This window comes from Aethalodelphis obliquidens, unplaced genomic scaffold, assembly GCF_003676395.1.
Source record: "Aethalodelphis obliquidens isolate GAN/ISIS:26980383/991018 unplaced genomic scaffold, ASM367639v1 scaffold59, whole genome shotgun sequence".
Classification (NCBI taxonomy): Eukaryota; Metazoa; Chordata; class Mammalia; order Artiodactyla; family Delphinidae; genus Aethalodelphis; species Aethalodelphis obliquidens.
Window position 1 is genome coordinate 3,132,215 of NW_020838003.1, and position 26,273 is coordinate 3,158,487.

The 26,273-nt window shown below is 37.8% G+C and overlaps 1 protein-coding gene across 3 annotated transcripts; it reads left to right on the forward strand.

The window, feature by feature from the left end:
• Positions 1-1,282: 1,282 nt before the first annotated feature.
• AREG (amphiregulin) lies at positions 1,283-11,192 on the forward strand. 3 transcript variants are annotated; one of them, XM_027087635.1, is made up of 6 exons: positions 1,283-1,761; positions 2,954-3,202; positions 6,034-6,235; positions 6,952-7,107; positions 9,083-9,194; positions 10,932-11,187. In XM_027087635.1, exons 1-5 carry the CDS (start codon positions 1,701-1,703, stop codon positions 9,174-9,176), a joined length of 762 nt encoding a protein of 253 aa, XP_026943436.1. In that variant the 5' UTR covers positions 1,283-1,700; the 3' UTR covers positions 9,177-9,194; positions 10,932-11,187. The 3 variants fall into 3 exon arrangements, with proteins under 3 accessions (XP_026943436.1, XP_026943434.1, XP_026943435.1); XM_027087634.1 differs by having other exon boundaries at positions 1,663-1,761; positions 9,083-9,200; positions 10,934-11,192; XM_027087633.1 differs by lacking the exon at positions 9,083-9,194 and having other exon boundaries at positions 1,511-1,761.
• Positions 11,193-26,273: the final 15,081 nt, after the last annotated feature.

Sequence of the window (26,273 nt, forward strand, 5' to 3'; positions counted from 1 at the left end):
TCCTATGCATCTGGCTCTCGCCTCATTGAGCTACTGGGATCAGGGAGTTGGTCATCATTGAATCTCCCTCTTTACTACCTCCCTGCATAAAACATAAAACAAGTGGATTACACAAAATATGTTCTCCGCAAGTGTCCAATAGGAGAGAAGACATGATTCATGACTGTTTATTTTATCCTACTAAACATATGGTACTATTTAGCCTACTTTATTATGATGTGTCATTAAAAAATAAGTAGCTTTTAAAAAGTTTCCCAGAATTAGGAAAGATGCACTGTGGCCCACATTCCGAAAAGAGCTGTTTTACTGGAACAGTCACGGAAGAGATACATATCTTCAGGACAAAGAAACACTAAGAGAGAACAGTGCTTTTTTCGATTCCTCAAGTCAAGAGAAATACAGTTCTGGAGTTGTCTCTACATCAAAGTTAGTCAAATTAAGCAGCTTTCTCCCTCTCCCTTCATATTATCTACTTGTCATGATTTAAATGCCTTACTAGCTTCTAAATGGGCCCTAAAAGCTGGCCCTTTTTATCTTGGTATTCCAGAGGCAAAGTCTCGGGACCACCCTTCATTCAAATGCCAACATACTACTTGTAGAGATTATTCCTTTATGTTAAATATTATTCTCTCCCAGAAATTCTCTTTTCAAAAAGAAGTTTAGTCTAAATCCCTTTATCAGAAAGGAAAGAGATTTTAAGAGTCAGATGAACTTGAAGTTAAATCTATCTGACTTCTGCCATGACCAGCTGTGTAAAGTCCTCCTTGCTTTGTAAAACTGACATTAGTCCCTCTTGTAAAACAGGGAAAATGATACTTAGCAAGGTTTTTGAATGAGATGGTACTGGTAATATTTTTAGTGTACTGTTCTGCAAAATAAATGATCAATAAATAATGACTTTGACGAGGGCCCTGGGACACATAAAGAAACCAGAAGGGAGGTGGTTGGAAATTTTGGCCACTTAGTAGTGGGTGGGAAAGAGCCCCGGTTGAGATATGGTAAATAAAGCAGCTTCTCATTAGGAGGTGTGCTCTCTAGTCATTTAATGCATTTCATTATTCTTGTTAAAGACATCGGGCTATTGTTAAGCCATTCTTGGTCTTAAAGTACTTTTACATCTTAATATGGAACTTCTCTAGTTAATCCCTGTCTGTTGTAATACTAGATCAACCGAAGTATATTCGGAGGGTTTTCAGAAAAACTTCGGGATTTTTGAATGTCAGATATCTAGCTCCCAAACTCCACTCCTTCCCTTGAACATAGATCTGGTATTTTTTTTCAGCTTGCAGCGAGGGGTTTAATTTTCATTTCCTCCCAGCGGCTCTTTACGGTCCCAGAAGGTGGGGCGCCTGGCATCCGTGTGTGGTTTGGGGGTAGTAACCTCTCCCGGGGCTGCCGCCCGCCTCCACCCACCGCGGCGGCCGTGACGTCACAGGCGATGCCCGGGTCTCCGCCCGGCCTATAAAGCTACAGGTGCGCGCCGCGCCTCCGGAACGTTCGCACACCTTGCGCGCGAGCCGGAGCCCAGGGATCCCGAGGCGAGCTTCAGGAGCTGCCTCCAGCGCCCGAGCCCGGCCGGGCCTGCGAGCACGCCCTGCAAGACTCCCCTTGTCCCCCTTCTCCCCACCACCTCCTCCTCCCTCCAGCAGCTCCCGGCCGAGTTGCCCCAGAGACCGCGACGCCGCCGCTCCGAGGGACCAATGAGAGCCCCGCTGCTGCCGCCGGCGCCTGTGGTGCTGTCGCTCTTGATCTTCGGCTCAGGTGAGGACATCCCGGCTCTGCGCTGCTGCCCAGCGCTTCTCCCACCGCGCGCACCTCTTGAATTTTGCTGCTGCTTCTCCAAAAAAACCGCCCCTCGGCTCCCCCGGCTCTGTCCCGTGGGAGGTGATCGAGGTCCCTCCCTCCCTATGGTCCCCCCCCCCTTCCTCCTTCCCTGGCTGAAGAGAAAAGTGGGTGGGTGTCTTAGATGTACCAGGCTAGCAAGAGGGAGCCTGAGAATCCTTGTACTCTTACTTTAGTCCAGCTGAAGGAGAACTTACAGATCCTGTGATCCAAATAAAGATAAGATAAAGAAACCGAGGTACAGAGAGGTGAAGTGATTTCCGCAGATCTTGGAGAAGAGTGGTTAAGTCTCGGACCGAGGAGTGCTACCTCCTGCCTAAATTCTTCATCTCCTCTGTCAAGTGATTTTGTTTTTACTTTTCTAGAGGGCCTCGCATCGTCCCAGGGAGAAGTTAGAGATGTGGGAACATATGTATATGTATAACTGATTCACTTTGTTATAAAGCAGAAACTAACGCACCATTGTAAAGCAAATATACCCCAATAAAGATGTTAAAAAAAAATTACCACTCTGACGCTGTTTTATTGAGACCTAAAAGATAAAGCACGGGCTTAACTCTGGGCCCCAAATCTTACCTAGTCCCTAGTTTCTACTCTATGTAAGAACAATAATAAGAAACAATGGCAATAAGAATAATTGTTATCAACTACTGTTTACATTTGATATACATACTCTTGTTAAAAATGTGAGCACGTGTTAGGAAAATCTGGTATTTATCTCCAGAACCTGTTTGTTAAAATGGGACAGGTAACATTCTAGAAACTACAAATGCATTTGGTATGTGAAGTTACGACAATATTTAGATATTACTTCTTAAATAACTATATTACATTAATTTGCCTACTTGGTAGTGTTTTTTTGGGGGTGTGTGGAAATTAATGTAGGCTATCTGTGGAAAAGAAAACAATGAAAGAAGCTCTGTAACTGGCAAAACAAACAGCCATTTGTCGGCAAAATGTGAAGTTGCTTTCATAAGTGACTCAATCACAAACAGTAGCACAGGTGCAATAACTGCTTTGACAATAAACCTGTCTCCTGAATGCAACTGATTGGTGAGAAGAGGCATTCTGCTTTACTTTCTCTTTTCTTCCCTTTTTCTTGCTCCCATAGCCCATTATACTGCTGGATTAGACGTCAATGACACCTACTCTGGGAAAGGGGAACCACTTTCTGGGGACCACACTGCTGATGGATTTGAGGTGACCTCAAGAAGTCAGATGTCCTCGGGAAGTAAGATTTCTCCTGAGAGTGAAATGCCTTCTAGTAGCGAACTGTCCTCGGGGATGGACTCTGACTATGCAGAAGAGTACGATAACGAACCACAAATATCTGGCTACATTGTAGATGATTTAGTCAAAGGTGAGTAGAGGATAAGGTGACAGTGTAGCCTATAAGATGTGTGGTTTGGATGAGCAAAGCTGCTTCCAAAGAAAAGCTGCTCCCTAGATCTCCCAGGGGCTTTCTTGCGTGTATGACTGTTGTATACCCCGCTAGGTAAGCTAGCAACTGAGATGGAAAGAGCTATTTGTTTTGCACATCCTATGTGTCTGGAACTCTAACAAACGTTTTATGTCTAGTAAGTCTAATCTTCACAACTCTGTGAAGTAGGAATTTTTATCATTTTACAGATGTGATAACTAAAGGTCAAGAAGGTTAAACATTCTGCCCCAAATTCCACAGCCAGAATGAGAAACTCCAATCTGTTTGGTCCCAGATCCTCTGCCACACGACCCCCCCACCCCCAATCTGAGAAACATCAGCCAGTCCTATATACTTAGCATCTCAGCTTTTATAGACACTCCCCACCACCACTTTTCTCTAAATAACTGCATTTTGACACAAATAAGGGAACAGAAAGAAGTAATGGGAGAGGAAAGATTGAATCTTAGCCTTTGTGAATTAGATGTTGAGAAATTGGTAATAATAATAGTAATACCACCTTATGGAAATATTAAAGGACAAATACGCATGGATTTTATATTGCTAAAGTCACTATTTAACCCCAAATCTCATTTGTCAGTTAAATAATAGTGACCTATAATTTTCCTCTCTTTTGCTGTTATCTGAACTTTTAAAAAGAGCATTTGCTTAAAATGAGGGTACCAAAGTAAGAGGTCAGTATTGTTCATTACCCTCATATTACTTTGGAGTTTGAGGGCAGATCATCAGTAAATCAGCTCTAAATATCCTAGGAGCGTCCACTATGGAGGCAGGACTTAAGGACCCTTCTTTCCTGACTGTAGTTTCCCTGAATCCTCCCCATCTGTCTAGCTCCCAGAACTGGTGAAGGGATAGCAGGTGACACCACGAGGACAGTGACTGAGTTAAGTGGCAGGTGGGAAAAGCTTTATCGAACACTCCACTTTCCTCCTTTGCTTCAGAATTTGTGCTTTTATTTTATTTTATTTTATTTATTTATTTTTTGCGGTACGCGGGCCTCTCACTGTTGTGGCCTCTCCCGTTGCGGAGCACAGGCTCCGGACGCGCAGGCTCAGCGGCCATGGCTCACGGGCCCAGCCGCTCCGCGGCATGTGGGATCTTCCCGGACCGGGGCACGAACCCGCGTTCCCTGCATCGGCAGGCAAACTCTCAACCACTGCGCCACCAGGGAAGCCCCAGAATTTGTGCTTTTATAATACGTAAGGTGAAGGGGGTCCATCTATAGTTCTTATTTTTGCGGGGGATGAGATTAGACCATTAATACTCTAGAAACTTTTGTCTTAAAAATGCTTCAGGTTAACATTTCATAAGGCCAAATGAATTGTTGGTGATGAAAATGACTAGTGGATAAAATTGCAATGCGTTGTAAAATAGAAAATTGATCCATGGGGTTGTCTATTGAAGCACTTCAGCATAGTGACCATTTGTCTCTGTCTAAAATTTGTAATATATCTGATAAAGTACATCATATTGATTTGAAATGTTTCTGTTAGAGGAATTATCCTAATCTGTGGTACTTTTCTTATCATCAGAGGAAAGTTTCAATATAAAAATTGCATAGCACCTATTAAACATTGCTCCTAATTTGACTATTGTTAATGTTGATACAGTAACTGCTAAAATATTCATAATATTTATTGGTCATTACCTTAATCATAGGGTTCTATCTTTGATACCCTTCCCTATGTTTCCAGAGTTTTCTATTTAATGGGTACTGCAGGACCATTATGACTAATTTTATTATGACATTATGATATTTTCCTCTTACCACTGGACTCTGCTAAATACTAGCTCAGATAAACCTATTCAGGAATTAGTATAAGAAAACGCACAGATCTAACATGGAAACTCCTTCTTCTTATATTTAGCATATGGGTATACTATACCCCGCATAACTGTAACACTGAACAAAGGTTTCTGTGGATCTGAAGAGTTAGGATGAATCTATGAAGCAGCAAGTACATATATTTCTGGACTCCCCTTTTTCAAATAGATTGATCACAGAACTGAGCCCCCAGAAGGTATCAATTAATTACAATCTGTTGTAATCTGGGAGTTGGAGAAAATTGATCAACTCTAATGTATAATTCTGTTTTCTTCATTTCAAGTATTACACACTAATTCCCAATTATGATAGTGAGCACAAGACCAATATGAGTAAAGAAAATCATCAGATATACTCGAATCCCACTTTAATTAATGGAACCAAACTTTTTCCAAGAAAAAACATAATATGTTAGGGAAATACTAGGCTTTAACGTCCCAGGACTGCCATTTTCTAGCTAAGTGTCCTAGTGCAATTTACTTGTCTTTACTCAGCTTCATTTTTCTCATCTGTATCATCTGGATAGTAATAATCCATTCAACTGTGATTTGGGTTTAATTAAATTAATGCTCATTACCAAGAACTTGGTATGTATTAGAAGTGAAAAAATGTTTAAAATATTTCATGGATTTTCTTAGACAAGTAACTCCTACTACTCCTATTATCAATAATAACAATATTACTGACACAGATAAATTCAAAATATGTTTCTAAGCTAATAAAATAACAAAGGGGTTCAGACCTTTAAGCGCCACACAATACAGATATTCTCTTTGTTCAATTATTGTGTATGAGTTGTGTTAAATAATGAGAGAAATATGGCTGCTATCCCTGTGAGCTTCACTGCTAGGACTTCTTTCTCTCATGTCTCCAAAATGGTATTCCAGGTGAAGAGAGACTGTTATCAATAAATCTTTTTTTTTAGTTGAACAGGTAGTTAAGCCCAAGAAAGACAAAACTGAAAGTGAAAAGACTTCAGATAAACCCAAAAGAAAGAAAAAGGGAGGCAAAAATGGAAAAAATAGAAGAAATAGAAAGAAGAAAAATCCATGTGATGCAGAATTCCAAAATTTCTGCATTCATGGAGAATGCAAATTTATAGAGCACCTGGAAACAGTATCATGCCAGTAAGTTTTCCTAAATTATGTAGAATTCTATATTTCTAACACTGTGTCTGAAACCCCTAACTGCAGAAAACCATTTATTTTTTTCAATGTATAAACCAGGGGTTTGCAAACTTTTTCTTAAAGAACCAGGTAGGAAATATTTTGGGCTTCGTGGGTCAAGATGAAGTATGTACTCGTATAACCAATTAAAATATAGCCATTTGAAAATAGAAAAAACATTCCTGGCTTGCATGCTGTAAAAGACCTGGCAAATGGCCAGATTTAACCCATGGGTGATAGTTTGCTAAACCCTGGTGAAAACCATCATTTTACAATATATATTTACAAAACCTCTTGATAAAGAGGGAACTAAAGGTAGTTTTCACATAATGTTGTTCTAGCTTCCTTCCCCCCGAAAGCCGCTAGCACATTAAATGATAGTGGAATGTATTAGCTCCATAACAAGTCACTGACCTCATCAGTTGGTCATACATGGAGCACAAAGAACGAAAAGGTGTGTCTTGGAATATCACACCCAAACGAATCTCAACTTTTCTTATACTAATAGATCTTTGGCTCAAATGCATTCAGTGTCTCATCATTTTGAAATACAAATAAATGTATGGCATGACTTTTTTTGATGTTAGAATTAATGGTCGTTTATGATCTGGAAAGCAAACATAAAATTTATTGGAATTTTTTCAGTGATTATAATTTTAAAATATGGGTGTTTGCAGATGTCATCAGGAGTACTTTGGTGAACGATGTGGGGAAAAGTCCATGAAGATTCACAGCATGGCTAACAGCGATTTATCAAAAATTGCTTTAGCAGCTATAGCTGCTTTTGTCTCCGCCATGAGCTTCACAGCTATTGCTGTTATTATTACACTCCTGTAAGTAAGGCATATCTTAAAAATCCCTAATAAAATAATGCCAGGTTAATCTTTTTCAGTATTTCTAACACAATGTGGTATCATATTTGAGATGAGTTATTCTATTGGTGGCATATGATCTTTGGTTATATCTTTACACTTCATTGACAACTCATAGAATATGGTTAAATGGATATTACTTGGGCCACCATTGAAACTTAATACATGAAGCCCTTTTCTTGAACTTAAATTGATAGTTTTGTTTCATGTTATATGGCTACTCATTGTTACTTCCAAATCTCAGAGTGTTGGTATCGTCTATGACTATATTAAGCTAAAACAAACCTCCCCAAAGCTAATTAAGGCCTGGTTCATAGTAGGTTGTCAGAGATATTGCTTTGGTACTAAAAAATCACAAAGAGCTTCAAACCAGGAGCCAAGAAAATATGTCTTCTGCTCCTATTAGAATGCAAAATTCTGAGTTAGGACTTTTATAGCATGGTGTACTGACATACTTAGAGCTTATGCCTATTATTGTCAAGTGCAATATGGGAACTCAATTATTAACATAAATTTCCTCCATATGGCATGGCATAGGAAGCAGGGACAATTCTATTACTGTCTCATTCCTGCAGTATCTTCCCTGTACTTGTAATAACAGACCACATACTTCATTGCATGACCAATGAATGTTAGAACTAGACTGTCCCAGGTAGTAGACACTGGTGGCTATGTAAAAATGACATTGTCTGTCAAACAAAAGTCAGTGAATTAAGGAAGTTGGGGGAGGGTGTGAATGGCTCTATAATGACTCATGCGCTACTAGAGCTTAGGGGAAAGCAAGACTCACTATTCTAATTTTAGGTCTCGGTAAATTACTTTAACAGCTGGACTGTGTACATGATCTATTACTCCTGCCATTCAGGAAACAAGGGGTTATCTTCTGCCATTGTTTGCTATTATTTTAAACTCAGATCAGATAATGATAAAGTGACACATAGAATACTGTTTTATGATGCACATAAAGTTTTATGTGTGGTTTAAATTTGTTTTGCACACCCTAGAACTTATTTCAGTCTGTTAGTACCTCAAGTCAAACATGCAAATGTATTTAGCAAAGATTCCCTCAGACAAACCATTACTATTTGACATCGAAGGAAAGAAGAAGAAATTGCCAGTTAGGGAAGATGTTTTGAAAGAATTATTTAAGCTTGTAATTATTCAAGTTGGGATATTTAATAATCATTTGGAAAAGTATGGAAAAACTTTGTCATGTTGTCCTTTTCTCTGGTATTCTCCCTGAATTTGAAACACATAGCAAATATTGCCTAAGACATAGTTGCTGCTTTTTCATAATTGAACTTGATTTTTTCCCCAAACATCACAACAAAAGTTCTTAAGATTTTAATAGTAACATTTAGTAGATAAAGACCTACTAAAAATAGAATTGCTTGTACAACACTAAGACATTTCAGACCATTGAGTTTTTTCGTAATAAGTAGTCATAAGTAAAACTAGAGGTATTTATTATATTTAGAAATAAATAAAACTCAATTTGTTTTGTAAGCCTGTTTTTTTTAAAAAAAAAAAAACTAAGCATTCAGATTAATTTGTATAAGCATACAGTCCTTCTCTGGTAAAACTATACTATCTTCATCTCCCAATTGTGCATGGCAATTGTGCTAAGTTGGCGGCGGGGTGGTGGTGGTGGGACATGGATGTGTTTCATGCCTTCTGAAAGTTTGCATCTCAAGGCACACTTATTTAAATCTCAGTACTTTGGAAATATGTTTATGTAAAGTCAACATAAAGATCCCCTTGAAAAGAACATTCATGATACTTTTAGCTGGGTTTAGGTTTTGTTTTGGTGGAGTGGTCCATAAGTGTGAAACGGTCTATAACAACTTATGAAAGGAATTCCCTATGCTCATGAAACCCCAGTCAATATATAGATGAATAGAACTTTGATAACAGTAGAATATCTTGTTCTCTGAAGGCTTCGAAAACGATACTTCAGGGAATATGAAGGTGCGGCTGAAGAACGAAAGAAACTTCAACAAGAAAATGGAAATGTACATGCCATAGCATAACTAAAGAGAATATTACAGGTTTGAGTTTTAAAAGATATCTTTATATAATATCCTACAATTAAAAAATATAACATCTATTATATGAAGAAAAATGAGCAAAACATGTTTTTTTAATTATACACTGTGAACATTGGCTACATTAAAGTGTTATTCTTTGATCATGAGCTGGAGTTCAGTACTGAGGATGGACTATGTCCTTTTGGACTATGTCCTTACTATTATAAGGGATATAAAGATGAGGGAGACACAAATTCTGTTCTCAAACAACTTAGTGTTTAGTAGATAGAAAAAAAGTGTAAGGAATGAGAATACTAGGGGAAATAAAATATGTCATAAGAAAGGCACCAATGGAACATGAGGAGTTTCCAGTGAAGGAGAAATAGAATCCAGTGGGATACATTTAGGGGGCAGAAAAGGATGTGCATACGGATGGCACTGGAGGTGAGCCTCAAAGAACTGGTGAGATGGGGACAAGCGATTATAAAGGGAAAGGAAGATAAATAGTGTGATATGGGCTAGATTATTTTAGAACTGTTTGAGAAATGGCCTAGTTCAAATGGCGTTGAGGAAGATAAGGTTGAACTGATAGGCTGCGCTCACATGGTGAAGAGCCAGCATCCAGGAGCTTGCCCTACAAATGGGACGAAGTGGAAACAGCAGGTAGAATACCCTTAGTAGGAGGGCAGAAGGGGTTCAGATTTGAGAGGCAGCTTGGTCAGAGTATATATTGTAGTTCTTATTAAATTTTTTTTTTGTAAAGAGGGAGAGCTGAGCATGTTGTAGGGAGAAGGTATAGAGAGGAATATTTCATTGATAACTAAAGTGAACAGCTAATGACGCAAACTTCCAGAGGAAGAGGGAGGTAAGATCAAGGACACACTTAAAGTTGGTTAGAAGAAGGAACTCCATTCCCTCAGACACTTGGGAAAGATGTCACATCCTTAAGTTATTATTTTCTGCCTTCAGTGGACTTAAGAACTACTTAGATGGTTGTTAAATATGCATATCCCTAAATCTACTAAGTCAGTAGTACCGTTTTTAATCAACACTCCAGATGCTTGGAGAACCAGTATATTTAGCATTGGTTGAGTACAGGCACTATGTTCTGAGCCTGTTACAGAATTAGCTCAATAAGTCATAAAATAGGTAATTATCCATGACAATTCTATACTCAATACTTATTCATCAAAATTTATTAATGAATTGGCTTAATGATCTGAAGCTAAAACCACCAGCATGAGTAAGGGTTGATTTCTGGTGATTTAGTGCAATTGAAATTTCTCAGAGGAGGTCCAGAATGACTTTAGGAAAAGGACTTATGATGAGCTGGCACACAGTGGCTGCCTATAACTGGTATCTACTATTATTATGCCCTTGGTACTAAATATTCTAAGTTAACTGTATATCATAAATACACTGAGCCACTTCATCTTCGTTTTTAGTTATATCCACTGCATAGATTTGGTTAGGAAAACTATTTCTCATGACTATTGCTGCGGTTTTATTAAGCAGAATTTGATGAAACAGGTTGAGCATATGCAGTCTCTACCTAAGTAGGCATATAACCAAAGCTGATGTGAAAGAAAGATTCAAGTCAAAGGGATAGTTTGTCTCTGAAAAGCTCTTAGCAGTTTTCACAAGACATCCTAGACAAAAAATTGACAGAAATTCTGATTCCTGATTATTCTTTGACATTTTCTTAAAGCTATGTTGGAATTGAGCTTCTCTCTAACACTTTGTTTTATTTTCTAACAGAGTATCAGATCCGAGTCACTGCGAAGTCACAAACCTGAGTGATGCATTGGTTTCTCTTTTCAGTGGATCCAGAGAAAACAGAACCTTTCCATTCTGATGGCTTTAAACTTTCAATTGTCACTTTTTAACCCTAAGTCTTATTTCTGTATATAAAGATGCATGGAGATAAAAAGTATTTTTTCAAGTTGTAAATAATTTATTTAATATTTAATGGAAATATATTTATTTTACAGCTCAATAAAATTTTTTAATCAAACAGATTGAGAGTCTGAATATTAGTTTTGACACTGTGAGACTTTAGGGTATTTTTCTCCTAACATTTAAATGATCAGTTTAAAAGGAGTTCCTTCCCTTTTTTACTGTTTTTGTGTTCATTTTCAAAACTTACTGCTTTTCTTAGAAAGCACTCTTAATGGGAAAATTATAAACCAGAATCACTTAGTCCTCCCACAAATGCTAATATCCCAAACTGGTCTTTCTTATTCTATGTAGAACTTATTCCAAGTCCTGTTAATTATAAAAGCTTCTCAAATCAACACATGGCATGGCCTCTCTGTTACAGTAAACACAGATATTATAAAAGAAGGAAAATATATTGCCCGTCCTTATCATCACCGTAAACAAGGAGACAAGGTTTGAATACGGCATTTCAAGAGAACCAGGAAGTATTTAGATTTGAGACATCTTTCCCTAATATCATGACATAAATGTAAAAGTATCTAAAACCCACTCTTCTTTTTCTCCACTTGCTACTCTTTTCTTACTCTTTTCTTATTTTAAACAAATACATGTGTATTTGTGATGAGTGTTCTTTCAAGAACATTAATGTTGTGGAATGACTCAGTCTGGTTCCTGGCTGGTCAGTTGAGCTACTGCATGAAAAACAAAACAACCGTTATATTGTGCAGGGAATATTTTGAGAAAATGAACCAATAATAAGCATAATTCCAGCAATCATCTCATAGAATTTCATGAATAAAAGGTACCTCAAGCATCAATACTTACATCTGTCTCTAGCATCCCATTCACCAAATCCATGCCCAGTGACCATCTAACCAATTGGCTCGCAGCCTCACCTACACCTTATCACTTCAGTTTCAAATGTCAGTGTCCAGGCCCCCCCTCCCAGAGCTTCTGACTTAAATGGACAGGTGTGGGTCATTGATACCTGTATTTTTTTAAAGGTTCCTAGATGTATCCTATTTACAGTCAGTGTTGAGAACCTGTGATTCACCTCTGCTTGCACATCTACAGTACACATTTTCCTCAACTTCATTTACTGAATATTTATTGTGGATGATTCAAATAGAGTGCTAGGAATACAAGACATTTACCACCAAGTTGGCGGGGGAAAGCTGTGTGAGTTAAACTTGGAGAGTTGGCAGTGGCCAGGTCATGCAAAGCTGAAAGACACAATTTCTCTGTCCAAGTAGCTCATAGTCTAGTGGGGAGGCAGACTCATAAACAGATGTTGACTGTACACTACAGCATGATAAATGCTGTGATGGTAACCTACACAGGTGATACGTGAGCACAGAAGATCAACTTTACCTCCTGGAACTTGGCAGGGGTCTGTGATCTTCCCGAACACGGACCATCACAATACCCACAGTGCCCTCCTTCAGTTTCGCTCCAAGGCACCCACCACCCCAATTATTCTGAGTGCCCTTCTGAACTGGCAAGCAAAGAATTGAGCTTGTTCCCTATAAATCACTTTGAGCCCTTGGGAAGAGAAGCACTCAGTAAACAAGGCCCGGGATTATCTCACTGCTTTATGAGATCAGAGCACTTTACAAACATTAACTAACTGAGCATATCATGTTGCACAGTGTCGGTGTTGTAATGGGTCTCTGTTTAAGCTCTTTATTCTTTCTAAAATGTCTGCGTACTCTTGGAAGGTATGAGTTCCACAGTGACTTCATGGACAGAAAGACTTTATTTGTCCCTCCTTCTACACTGCTGGAGAATTTTATCTCAGCTTGAGGAGCAGGGGAGTTTGGTGAGAACGCCACTTGACAGAACATTAAATTCCTTACCCCACAGCCCATTTGAGAACGCTTAAATTAGAGATCTCTGTTAGTGAAATTAAGACTATAGGATCCAACACTGTGTAGACCTGTAATCTTTGTCATGTTCTGGGAACTCAATGACACCTCTAATCTTGGCTAAATATCTCAAAATTATATTTGTTACAAGAGAGACTTGGAAAGAAAGCACAGATAGATCTATGCTTCAGAATCACTTGTTGACTTGTTGAAAATGAAGATCCCTGGGACCCTCTCAAGAGCTCTTGATTCAGAATTCCAGGAATCTCCATTTTAATAAGCTCCTGAATTGCTTCTCATGCATGTGCAAGTGATAACTACTGCAGAACAATGAACTCAAATCTCAGATCAATTCAATTCCATTCAGTACATTTTTATTAAACACATACCAAGTACAAGGCAGCAACAGAGAAAAGGAAGACCCAATTTTAGCTCAAGAAATATATATTCCAGGAGGAGGAATAAAACAGAATAAGAAGACAGGTAGGGCTTCCCTGATGGCGCAGTGGTTGAGCGTCCGCCTGCCGATGCAGGGGACACGGGTTCGCGCCCCGGTCCGGGAAGATCCCACATGTCGCAGAGTGGCTGGGCCCGTGAGCCATGGCCGCTGAGCCTGCGCGTCCGGAGCCTGTGCTCCGCAACGGGAGAGGCCACAACAGTGAGAGGACTGTGTACCGCAAAAACAAAACAAAACAAAACAAAAAAATGCACATCACTTTTCATGCCTTTGGGAACGAGGAAATAACACAAGAAATAAAGACCCTTACAGTGTTTCCACTTAAAGCAATAAAACTGTCTTTAATAAAAAATTTTATTTTTCTTGTTAAAACCCCAATATGACATCCCTGCATTCCCCTCACTTTGTCTCTGCATTTATGTCTCTGTTTTAATAGAAAATCTTAAATGACATCCACAATTTGGCAAACACTCACTGGGCACCTACTAAGTGCCAGAGATGGCTCATATACAGGGGCCATTTGTAATTCATTTGGAAGTGTCTTAAGTGGCTTGAGACTGAGAAGGACGCTGACATCTAGTCTAGGATCAGTAGTCTGGGGTTTGGGAGGGGGTAATCCCTGTATATTTGCTGAGATTGTTTTTTTGTTTCAGGGAATTTTTTGTTTTTTGGGGTTTTGGTCACTCTTGTCATGATATAATAGGCAAAGTTGAGACAAGTTTCCTACCTTCAAGGAGGTTATAATCTAGCAGTTTAAAAACATGTTTGTGCATTCATTCATTTACTCATTTATTTATGCATTCATCCACAGATATTTCATGTTGATTTTTATAAAATAAATGAAGTAGGAAGTGTTGAAAGAATAGAGAAGAAATAATTTTGTACAAAAGGAATAGAAGACACACTGTTTGCCCAGGAAGAATATATAATCTACTTAACATCAAGTATGTGTGTGTATATATATATATATATCCATGAGTTCCAGCAAATGTAGAATGAAGGAGAAATTGATGTGGGGCAGACTGGTCTTTTATTGTTGTTATTGTTTAATAGTAGTATTCTCTTCCTCATAATAGCTACTTCAGTGTTCATGCTTCTTATGTAGGACAGAAGTGTCAAGGTGATGAACATTGTAGAATTATAAAGATAAGTGCCCACAGGTACACTGGTAAATTGTGTGTATTGTCAAAAGTATTCTTTGAAATGAGTTATTAATCACCTTAATTCTTCTTTTCCTTTTGTGCTTAATACACTGTTTTTTACCTGTTTTCCCCAGTCTTTACATTCTTCACTAATATAAACAAAAACATTCATTGTTAACATACATGTTGATAAATGCTGACTACTGTACCTAAGTCATCAAAGGATTTTGTGAAGAGGGCCCACATCCAGCTTGTGTTTACTGTTAATAAATGCAGCCAATTTTAATCTCTACAGTTCAATCTTACTGTGTTGCAGTAAGCCAACTTTTTATTGATTGCTTTCCATAACTTTCTTGACAAAGACAGAATGGAAAATTATTGAACCATAGAAAGACAACTCTCCTAAACAGTCTAACCTTGTCCAAAGCCCTCTGTAGGTGTAATAAACTAAATTCTGCCCTTAATGACCAATTGCTGGATTCCCTCCGTTTATACAGACATGTCAGATCTCGAGTACACAATGCTTTATATATATATATATAGTCATGAGAAGAAAATTCTGTAAATAGCACTCTCGACTTATGTGTGTGACTTTTCTTGAACATTAAAATTCTGCTGACAACATATAACATACACACTCTGCCACCTTTGTCAATCTCTGTTTGCATTAATTAATTCATCTGCAATACATTTTGATTTGATTCCCTAAATAATGAAGCATTTGCCTCTGATTTGTTTGGTCTCAAAAATTAGATACATGATATTTTCTGGGGAAACAATGCAATATTTAAAACTCTTAGCTTGGACAGCAGGAATTTATACTGGAAATTCCTGGAAAACTACCTATGACTGAGTGGCATATATGAATTGAAGGACAGACAAATACCCTATGTCTTGGAAATGTTTACTTCTGAGCATAAACTTTGAAACTGAATCTGAGGGTGTGCACTGTAGGCATCGGTGCCCGTGAATGCAGAGCTGTCCCTTCTGCAAGATCATTTAGGTTACAACCATGTCCATAGAACTAAAATTAAACAATGATTTTCTTAAAGTATATCTCTATAGCCGGGAAGGATAGGACTAGGAAGGCTTCATCATTTTTTCTTGCTGATCCTGATGGCGTTTCTATTTTTTAACCTTACTTTCTGGCTCTCTTCCAAGTAAGTAGGTTCACATTGCTCTCTCTTTGCTAGACTCAGTTTGGAGTCACACGTGCATCTGACAGTCACTGAATCTACATTTGCACAGCTCAACAAATGAAGCTCTATTCATCCATCTATTCCTTCCTCCCTTCCTTCTTTCCTTCCTTCCTTCCTTCCTTCCTTCCTTCCTTTATTATTTGCCCATTCATTACACAAACATTTATTGAGGGATTTGTGTTTTCTAGCATTGAACTAAATGCTGAGCTTATAAAGAAAAATAAAACATTTTTAGAGAAATGACCTTGGGATTTTTTAATTTGTTTTTTCTTTCAAGTGTTCTGTTACTTTAGATGTGTTATTCAGTTGTACTATTGGGCACTTTATGTTTCATTTGGCTATATAATTCAAAGCATTATACTTCAGGTTGACTATTTTTGTGACTGCCCTAAGATTTGAATCCATAAGGTATTCAATGCCTCCAAAAGATGGATTGATAATAGCTGGCTATCAATTACTGAGCTTGGAATATATATTATCTCCTTTAATCCTCACGACACTCAGGTGAGGTAGGTACTATTATTACCCTTATTTATTATCTGTATTATCCCTATTTCACAGATGAGAAGCAGAGATTCAGGGAGGTTAATTAATCTGCTGAGATCACAAAAACAAAAAAAGTTTTGGACTCTAAAACTATCTTTTGGACCATATCACTAGATTCTGGAGCGGGTTCCATTAGAGTCTTCAACGTATTGAGGAAATTTATCAAAATGTTATTTTTCAACTTCAACCAGCTCAGGAAGAATAAACTGTTCCCACCTAGACTATTAGGTGTTTTAATGGAACCAGCACAAGGAGTGTGTGGTCTATAGGTCCTCAGTCTCCCTACTCATCTGTCCCAAATGCCATGCAAAAAATCTCTACCAATCAAGAGGCAAGGGAATTCTCACTTGGGTTTGCTAGACGGAATAATGTGAGGAAGGGAGGGAGGTATCTTTTGATAAGCCTTGCCTAAGGAGAAAATGAAAACAATGCTTGCCTTGAAAAAAGACTTTGAGACAACAATTACAGCTAATTCCTATGGAAGGGAGTTCACTTAAATATTGTATAAGACAATATTCAGGGTAGAACTCTGGTAAAAATACAGAATCTAGAATTAGAAAACCCTGCTTTCCAATCCTGACTTTGTCACTTATTAGCCATGTCAACTTAAAATTGCCCACCCCCTGTAAGCTAATACCGGTATCCTATCAATATAATGGAACATAATAAATAACCACCTAATAGGTTGTTGTGAAGATTAAGTACAATATTAACTTTAAAACTCCCAGAACAGGGCACAACACAGAGTAAAGCCTCCGCAGTGCTATTTCCATTGCTACTGCTGTGGTTAGTATTGTTGAGCATGGGTCTGCATTTTATTACTTGTCTCCCCAGAAAGGATAGTAATGCAATATCAGACCCTGTGTGAGTGGTCCCCAGCTACTTTGTCTTGTTAGCCTCATCTTCTTCTCACTGGGCTGCAGCCAACTGGCCTTCTTACAGCTCTTCAAAGGTACCAGAGTCTCTCCATCCTTAATTACCTCCCATAGGCCTATCACTTCCCATTCTCCATGTCCTGTCCAGGCCTCACTGATTTTTGAAGCCTCGGCTGAAATGTCACTTTCTCAGAGACGTCTTCCCTGATCATGGCTCTCCAGGCTCTCTTAGGTATCCCTGTTACACGCCCTTTGTGCCTTCTATTATGGAAGGCACCTCAGCCTCCTTCAATGTGTGAGCCAATGCTTCAAAATAAATTTCCTTTTGTATAATATACATTTATTTATTATATAGGAGATTATTTATATATCATATTATATATACAAGGAAACCTTGTTTTATGGCAGTTTGCACTATTGTGCTTCTCAGATACTGTTTTTTACAAATTAAAGTTTTGTGGCAACCCTGCATCAAACAAGTCTATCAGCGCCATTTTTCCAACAACATTTGCTCATTTCATGTCTCTGTGTCACATTTTTTTCATGTTACTAGGCTTATCAAAAGATACCTCCCTCCCTTCTTGTTCAGCATACAATTAACTAAACCACTGTATATTTTGTTCTCTGAATTTATAGTTTCTGTACCTATCAATGGTCATTTCCCGTGTAATTCAAATGGTACATTTTGGTATGTGATACAAATTTACAATTGACGTAAATTGAGGCATCTTAAAAAGCAACTGGAAAATTTCTATGGAATTTCCTTTGTCTTACACTCACGTGAAGAACATTCAGCTGATGACTATATAAACCAGATGAAATGTTTGTGGATTGTTCATCATTTGTGGTTTAAGAGAAATACAGATGCAACATCTCATGTGTTTAGGCAAGAAAATGCATTAGACGTTTTCCAGCTACATTGTTTACCTGGCCTTCAAGAGAAGTGGACTGAAATTAACCGGAAAGCCATAATGTTGATAAACACTTCATGAAAGGACACAAACATGAAATTAGATGACTTCAGGAGAATAATCATTTATCTACTTTGATGCAACGTTTTAGAGTAATATTGTCAAGTCAAAACATAATGAGAGCTACATACATAACTTTGAATTTAAATTTTAGAGTCAGGAGTGTGGCGTTGCAAGAGGGCTGGAAGGTACGCCCGCAGGCAGCTTCCCTAGCAGAGCACATTTAGTTTTGAGGGAAAAGCCAGTACCTTGTGGTACTGGGAGCTTCCTATCACATCACGTCAGGAGGAACGTCGTGTGTACTTAGGTCGCTGGGAAACGGACTGAGTCTGCATACTTTTTTCTCAGCTGTTATCCTTAGCATATTCAGAATCATTTAGTCCACCATTGTCTCCAGAAAAAATTACAGGCATGAGTGTCACCTCTCTGGGGGAATAACAGCACCTGTGCTGGCTGGAGTCTCTCTCTTGGCCACATCCTCATCTATCACCACGTCACATCTCCTCTAGTCCATTTGGAGATGAATCCCACAGACTCTGCCTTGGAGTTCTTCAGAGACAAAAGAGTGGAGACACCGTGTGGATGAAAGGCTCTTGGTGCTGCAGCCAGGAGTCAGTAATGTGTTTCTGAGGTGGGAGAGCCAACTTCAGGACACTGGTCCACAAAAGACCTCCCAGCTCCACGTAATATCAAACGGCGAAAATCTCCCAGAGATCTCCATCTCAACACCAACACCCAGATTCACTCAACAACCAGCAAGCTACCATGCTGGACACCTTATGCCAAACAACTAACAAGACAGGAACACAACCCCACCCATTAGCAGAGAGGCTGCCTAAAATCATAATAAGGCCACAGACACCCCAAAACACACCACCAGACGTGGACCTGCCCAGCAGAAAGACAAGATCCAGCAACATCCACAAGAACACAGGCACTAGTCCCCTCTACCAGGAAGACTACACAACCCACTGAGCCAACTTTGGCCACTGGGGACAGACACCAAAAACAACGGGAACTACGAACCTGCAGCCTGCAAAAAGGAGACCCCAAACACAGTAAGATAAGCAAAATGAGAAGACAGAAAAACACACAGCACATGAAGGAGCAAGATAAAAACCCACTAGACCTAACAAATGAAGAGGAAATAGGCAGTCTACCTGAAAAAGAATTCAGAGTAATGACAGTAAAGATGATCCAAAACCTCAACAATGCATCCATTAGGAAAAGTAATTCAACAGATTTAAGGAGATAATGTATGTTAGAATAATGATTGTTCAACATTTGTTAGAAATACAAGTGTTTTAATAATTAAGGTAGGTAGTATACATGGGTGGGGGAGATTATGTGGAAAGTAGTACCTGGCAATACCAAGGGCCCTAGAAAATGCTCAGGAATCAGAGATAGTTAACTTTAAAACAGCATAGTTAGAGAAAAAGAGGGAATTGGGGCATCATTTTTGAAACCAATCTTGACAATGTATTCAGGAGTATAAGAAGGCCCTTGAGCTCTGCTAGTAATCATTTCAGATGAGTTTTACCACCAGCAGTAATAATAGTGAAGTTTAGGAAGGGACCATGAGGACCCACCTGAATGGACTGAATATAGTCTTGCCCATACTGTTAAATTCTCATAGTTGTTTCAAAGTCTGTGTAGAGTCTAAAGATAGAATACACCAGGAAATGTGGTTGTCACTGAACATCCTTATAGCATTTACTTCTATTAAAATAAAAAGAAGGGGTTTTGGTAGAACAAGATATGGATATGTTGTACCCACATCCTCAACCATCACCTTCTAACTTGTCCCAAGTAATGTACAAATAGGACTTTTCACAACACCAATATTTCATCTCAACACAACTAAGCACCTATGAGGCATAAACCACAGGTCTTTTTTCTTATGGTATATTTGCATTAGGACTATGGCTACTGTATAATATGAAATTATCATAGCTTTTACCTAGTGAACCATTGTTAAACTATTATAAACTATGACTATGAATACATAGCTGCAATTTTTAAAATTCTTCTTATTTATTTTTAAATGTAAAAAAGAATATTCACCAAATTACATGTACACAGTGACTATATATGGACAAGGATTTGAATGAAATATAAAGAAAAATAGTTTAGTTTGTAACAGAATTATGGGTGAACATTTTAGATTTAAAAATATTTTAGTTCCTACCATCATTACAAATTACGATAAGAATAAACAAAGAAAACCAAACAACATCTGGTTCAAGGAATTCTATTTAATTATAGTTAAACCTGAAGAGCAAATTCATTAAGTTTAGAATTTGACTGGATGAATAAAATTTCACAAAGCAAGATCTTGGATTTATATAAATGGGGAAGTATTTTAAAGCACAGGAGCAGATAAATGACATTAGCACTCACGTCATTGTAGTGATCAAGGTAAAATACCCTTATGTAGCTTTTTGGAATGGAACCTTACCCATCTAGCTACTAATTCTATCTCAAAGAGAAAATCCAAGGTGAAGGTGAACCAAAGACTTGAATCCTTCTGTGCACAGCAAGCACGTTACTTACGTTCACCAAAGAGACATAGATTCAGGTTCTCATTTTACCATTTACACTTTACTGCTCTCCACCAATTGTTCTATACAAGAAGATTTAAAAAACAAACTTGTTTTCTTGATATCCAAGCAGCAGAAAGAGGTAAAAACCCCTGATCATGGGCATGATTGTTTGATCTTTGAAAATTGCATCAAATATCCCTTTGAGAGCCTTTCAAGGTAGCAGAGTGCTAGCTGAAGAAGTACACTGTAACATAATCTTCTCAATGTCTCTTATTTCAGTGAGCAAGAAAGACATTTCTTATGACAATACTTTTTCTAATCCTATTACTATAAATTTGCAAAGAGAAGCCTTATTATTCATGAAACATAATATCTAGAATCATCTTCAGCCTCTCCCACACATTACCATCATTTTCTGGCAAGACAAACCCATCTTAGCCTTAACCTCAACATTACACAGCATCATCTCTAGGAGGTAACACTATCTGTAATCATAAACATTTGTGCCAATCAAAAATTGTTTCCCGAGGGCTTCCCTGGTGGCGCAGTGGTTGAGAGTCCGCCTGCCAATGCAGGGGACACGGGTTTGTGCCCCGAGCCGGGAGGATGCCACATGCCACGGAGAGGCTGGGCCCATGAGCCATGGGCACTGGGGCTGTGCGTCTGGAGCCTGTGCTCCACAACGGGAGAGGCCACAACAGTGAGAGGCCCGCGTACCGCAAAAAAAAAAATAAAAAAAAAATTGTTTCCCGAGGCCTTAAATGTAGTGTAGTAAAGTGTGAAAAGATGCCGTAAAGAAACCATTCTCTGGAATCTGTTTATATTAATGTAAATTACTTGGAAACACACGATGAATGAAATAATATTGCAAATTCCCTGTTAATATTTCTGATGTCCTATGTGTACAGCCCTAGTTTATGCTCACAACTGCTTATTAAAGAATGTGAAAAGCAGTGTGAATAATACAAATCAGGCCTTCTAAACCCAAGTAGCTAACAATTCCAACTCTGGCACTCTTTCCATAATAATTAATTTGGCTTGTGCTACTGGTGATATTGGTAACTCAGATATGTAGAATAGCTGTGTTACATTGCTACAGAGTTAATCTGGTTAACACATGAATAATAAAACTTTAAAACATAAGATTTAGCGTTTTTTGATGGATTCAGTCAATGTACATGGGCAGTGCCTTCTAAATATGTTGTAAGATGGATTAGACCAACTATCACAACCATAATATTTTTACCTATGAAGTTTCATTAGAATCTATTGTGAAATTCCATGGGATAAACTGTGGATGGAGTTATGAACTACAAGCCTTTGTCTTGGTTGCGTAGCTCAGCTGGTTAGGACACAGCACAGAGGAGGATAAGAATGTGGTAATGATTACAGGAAGGATTTTATCTACATAAAATAATGACACTAGGCTTTTGGAATACTTTAGCAATAAAGGTAATGTGGATATGTAAGTCTGGGGATTCATTTCAAATCAAGCAAAGCTATACCATGAAACCTTAAAACAAAAGATGTGACAATATTATGTTCTCCCTACCACCCTTCAAATATTCCCCCCCCCCCCATAAGACTCCCGCATTCATTGGGGAGGGAGCAATACTTATCAAAATATTAAATCTCCTTTGGTCCTTCCAGCTTAAACTTTTCTCAGTGGGATAATAAAAATAAATTAATAATAATGATAATAATAATACCAGTTTACATCCATTAAGTACTTACTATATGGCAGCATTACAGCAAGAGTTATAGCTATTCTATCTCACTTGAATCTAACCAAACTTTCTTGAGGTAGGTACTATTGTCAGCCCATGTTCAGATGAAGAGACTGAGACCCCAGAGAGGTTAAATAACTTGCTGGGATCACTTAATAAGTGACAACATAAAGGTTCAAACCCTTTCTGACTCACTTAAACAAACTTTTTGTATTTACTAGCATTTTATGGTGCTGAGTAAGCTCTAGAAAGAGAAACTTTTAAAATGACATTAATTCAGGAAAACTTTATAGAGTCTCACTCTATCCCCAACTCATGTACAGTCAATTGATTCTCACCACTGATCATTTAAATATTTGTTTCAGATAAACTGTACTATATACTGGTGACTAACAGTGTTGATAATGACCTTTTGGTTAATGAGAGTAATGTACTGTTCTTTGAGAAGATGATGCTACTGAGATGATCCAACCACAAAAGGACCATGAACTTTATGTTGATTTCTTAATTGTGATGATGCAATAGCTTTGATTTCCCCTGAAACATTCACTTTATTTTAGGAGGGTATAATCTTTTCTGTTTCCATTGTTGATACAACTGTGCAAGGTTAAAGTAAATGAACTGGCCCACTTAGATTCTACCCACATCCGTCCCTTCCTCTGAACCATGTTTTGACCAACTGAACTGAGCAAAGCAAACCAAAGAATTCTAGTTAATAATTCCACCCATTGCCCACACTCAGCCTGGGACTTTTGCAAGAGAGTTTCTAGTAAAATTTCAGAGATACAATATTATAGTTATAAAACTTAACATTGTTTCAGTCCATCCTAGGATTTAGAGTTTACTGTCAATGTGCATTCTCTGTATCTATCAAATACTAATCAATTTATTTTAGAGTCTTATGATGAATAATGAATCAGCAGTAATCCATTTCAGCCACTGAAGTTATCTCAAATACCAAATGGTGATGTTACCAATAGCAAAAGGCAAATTTCTTCCTTGGAAAAGGTATTGGAATTGAAGTTGAGTTGACCACACAAATCTAGAGGGTGTCATTTTGCCTTTTACTAGCTGTGTTATTTTGAGTAGAACATAAGACAGATGCCTCTGTAACTCTTCAACTATGAAATGGGTGTGATAACTACCTCTTAGGATAATAATAAGGAACAGATGGATGAAAAACAGAGAAGTGCATTAAGCATTGTGAATAATTAAAGGAGATTATTATAATATTGGCTTAGTCTAATAGATATTTAATTATACTGCAGCTCTGGGAATTCCAAATGAGTTTTGGGGTCTTTGAAAAATAGACCAAGAACGGCACCTGAGAGTCAATGATGATTTCTTATCGGTAGGAATTCCAAACACGTGTATTTCAAATCCTTTAAATCAGAGTCCTTTTAGCTCAACATTATTTACAGATTTTTAAAAAAATCCCCAAGATAGGCCAATAATTTGGTGATGGTATTTGTGTATACAAACAATGAATACTCCTGTTCAATAAATTCTACTTTCCACAGAATGACGTAGGTGGAAAATGTTGAAATTTTTATATTTTAATCTGTTAAGTCTGATCCAGCACTTCAAATTTCCTATATTAAATTTCTATAATTATTTGACTTTATTTTTGGATAGATTTTGGAACTGCTGGTAGTGGTTGAGAATATAGTGATGTGTGAGAAAAAATATACAGAGAGTAATATGCTTAACTAGAGGTAAATTTTTTGCTTTATTGGTCTATTTTCTAATTCAATTTTTCCAAAAAATTGCACCTTTGGAAATATCTTTACTTGAAATGGTTAACTAAATTAACCAAAAGGATTTTGGTGTGGTTTAAGGGCAGATATCTAGATAATAAAGGTTGAGATTTTTCTAGAAAAGAGTTTCAAAGAAAGCTGTGCTATCTTTAAAAATAGCCTCTATTCAGGCCCACTTAAAACTGTGAGAGAATAACCGCCAGCTATTTACCTCGCCTTTTGATAATCCCTCAATGCTTCTTGTACTCCATTCAAAGGAAATGACCTGTTCTCTACACAATCTGGTGAATCTTTTTATCTGATGTTCCTTCTGTAAGAAGTGTGCCTCCTTACTTTTTCATCCCAGCAACCTCTTCCTTCAAATCGGTGCACCAAAGGATTCCTGTTTCTCCCAGGCAGTGTTAGATGCTCACACTTCCATACTTCTACTTTGCAAATTAATGCATCAATCCATCCATTCGTTCACTCATCAAGCCTTTTTTGAGTACCCATTATTCAGTAGGCACTGCATCAGTCACAGAGGATACAAAACAAATAATACACAGTCTCTATTATAAAATGTTTAAAGCGTATGCAGGGCTTTTTAACGTGGGAACTTCTGAATATGAATGAGCTTTTAGGGTTCCATTTAGCTTGTTGAAATTTAATGCACAAGTTTGTGTGTATGTGCATGTGTGAACTTCTTAGCAAAGGTGGTTTTTAGATGTCAGAAGATTCTAAAAAATATCAGAAATCCCAAGAAGTTTAAGACCATTGATTTATTGGAAAAGACAAATAATCAGTCAATTATAATACAGTGTGTAATCAATGATAATATGGAGGTATGCGTAGGACCAAATGTGTTGTGTATGTGATAGAAACCAGAAAGTGGTGACATTATCTGAGAAAGATTTGGGGAGGAGGTGCTATCTGATTGAGTCTTAAAGGATGTATAAGAAGAGTTAGCTCTCTCTAGTTTTCTTCACTCTCAAATTTCTGGAGCTCTTCTTTATTTTCTTGTCACTCATTTATCTCTTAACCTACAGAAGCCTGGCTTCCAGACCCACCACCATGCTGAAACCACTCTGGTGAAGGTCATTAATAATGCCTTTATTTCTAAAATCAATGGAAGTTTTTCTGTTCTTATCTTGTTTGACTCTATGCAACATTTGAGTCACCCTCCTTTTTTTCCATTGTTCCTCACTCTTGTAGCTTTCCTTTCATTTCTCTGAGTGCCATCTCTAAGAATTTCATCAATATTTTTCCTCCTCTCTCCTCCTGGCATTCCATTTCCAGATGTCTTACCTTTTTAATCTACCCTCTCTTTCTAGCTGATCTCATGCACATTCATGGCTTTAGCACTTCTATGCTGCTCTATGTCTCCATCCCAGTTTTCTCTCTTAAGGATTACTTACTATACATTTTCACTTCATTTCCATTCAAGGTGTTCAAAACTAAACTCATCATCTTCTCTATGAATATATATCAATAGAAAGGACTGTCAATAAATTAGAGAAAAAGAGAAAAATAGTACATGAGAATTATACTCTAAGAAACAGTAAATAATAACAAGAGTACTAGAGTTTTAATGGTTAAACTATATAGACAATATTTTGGCCTTCATAGAATTTACAGTTTACTGAGAAATAGTGACAATCCCAATATTGTATGTAAAGTGTTATGAGAGAGAGAGTACACAGGCTGCTATCAGAGCACATAAGGAGACCCTTAACCTAGACATGAGTAGTTAAGACACAGGAGGTGATATTGTTTGGGTAAGCTGAACTCATTGATGACCTCTTCAAGATTCTGTCTTTATTCAGAAAAGGTGAAGTGCCTGGTATTTTCTTACTCAGAGTCCTTAAGAGCTTTCCTGGAAGCTAGTTGAAGCTACCTCAAAATCCTGAACTGAAATTTAGTCATGCGTTGTCTTTTAGGAAAGCAGGTGAGAAAACTGGACTGTGACATTTCAGAGAGGAGAGAAAAGAACATATCCTAATTTTTTTGTATCTGTCATGACAGCTGGCTCAAATGATATATGATGAAATAAATGTTGATTTCTATCGGGGCTTCCTGTAAAATAAAATTAACATTTTCTGTG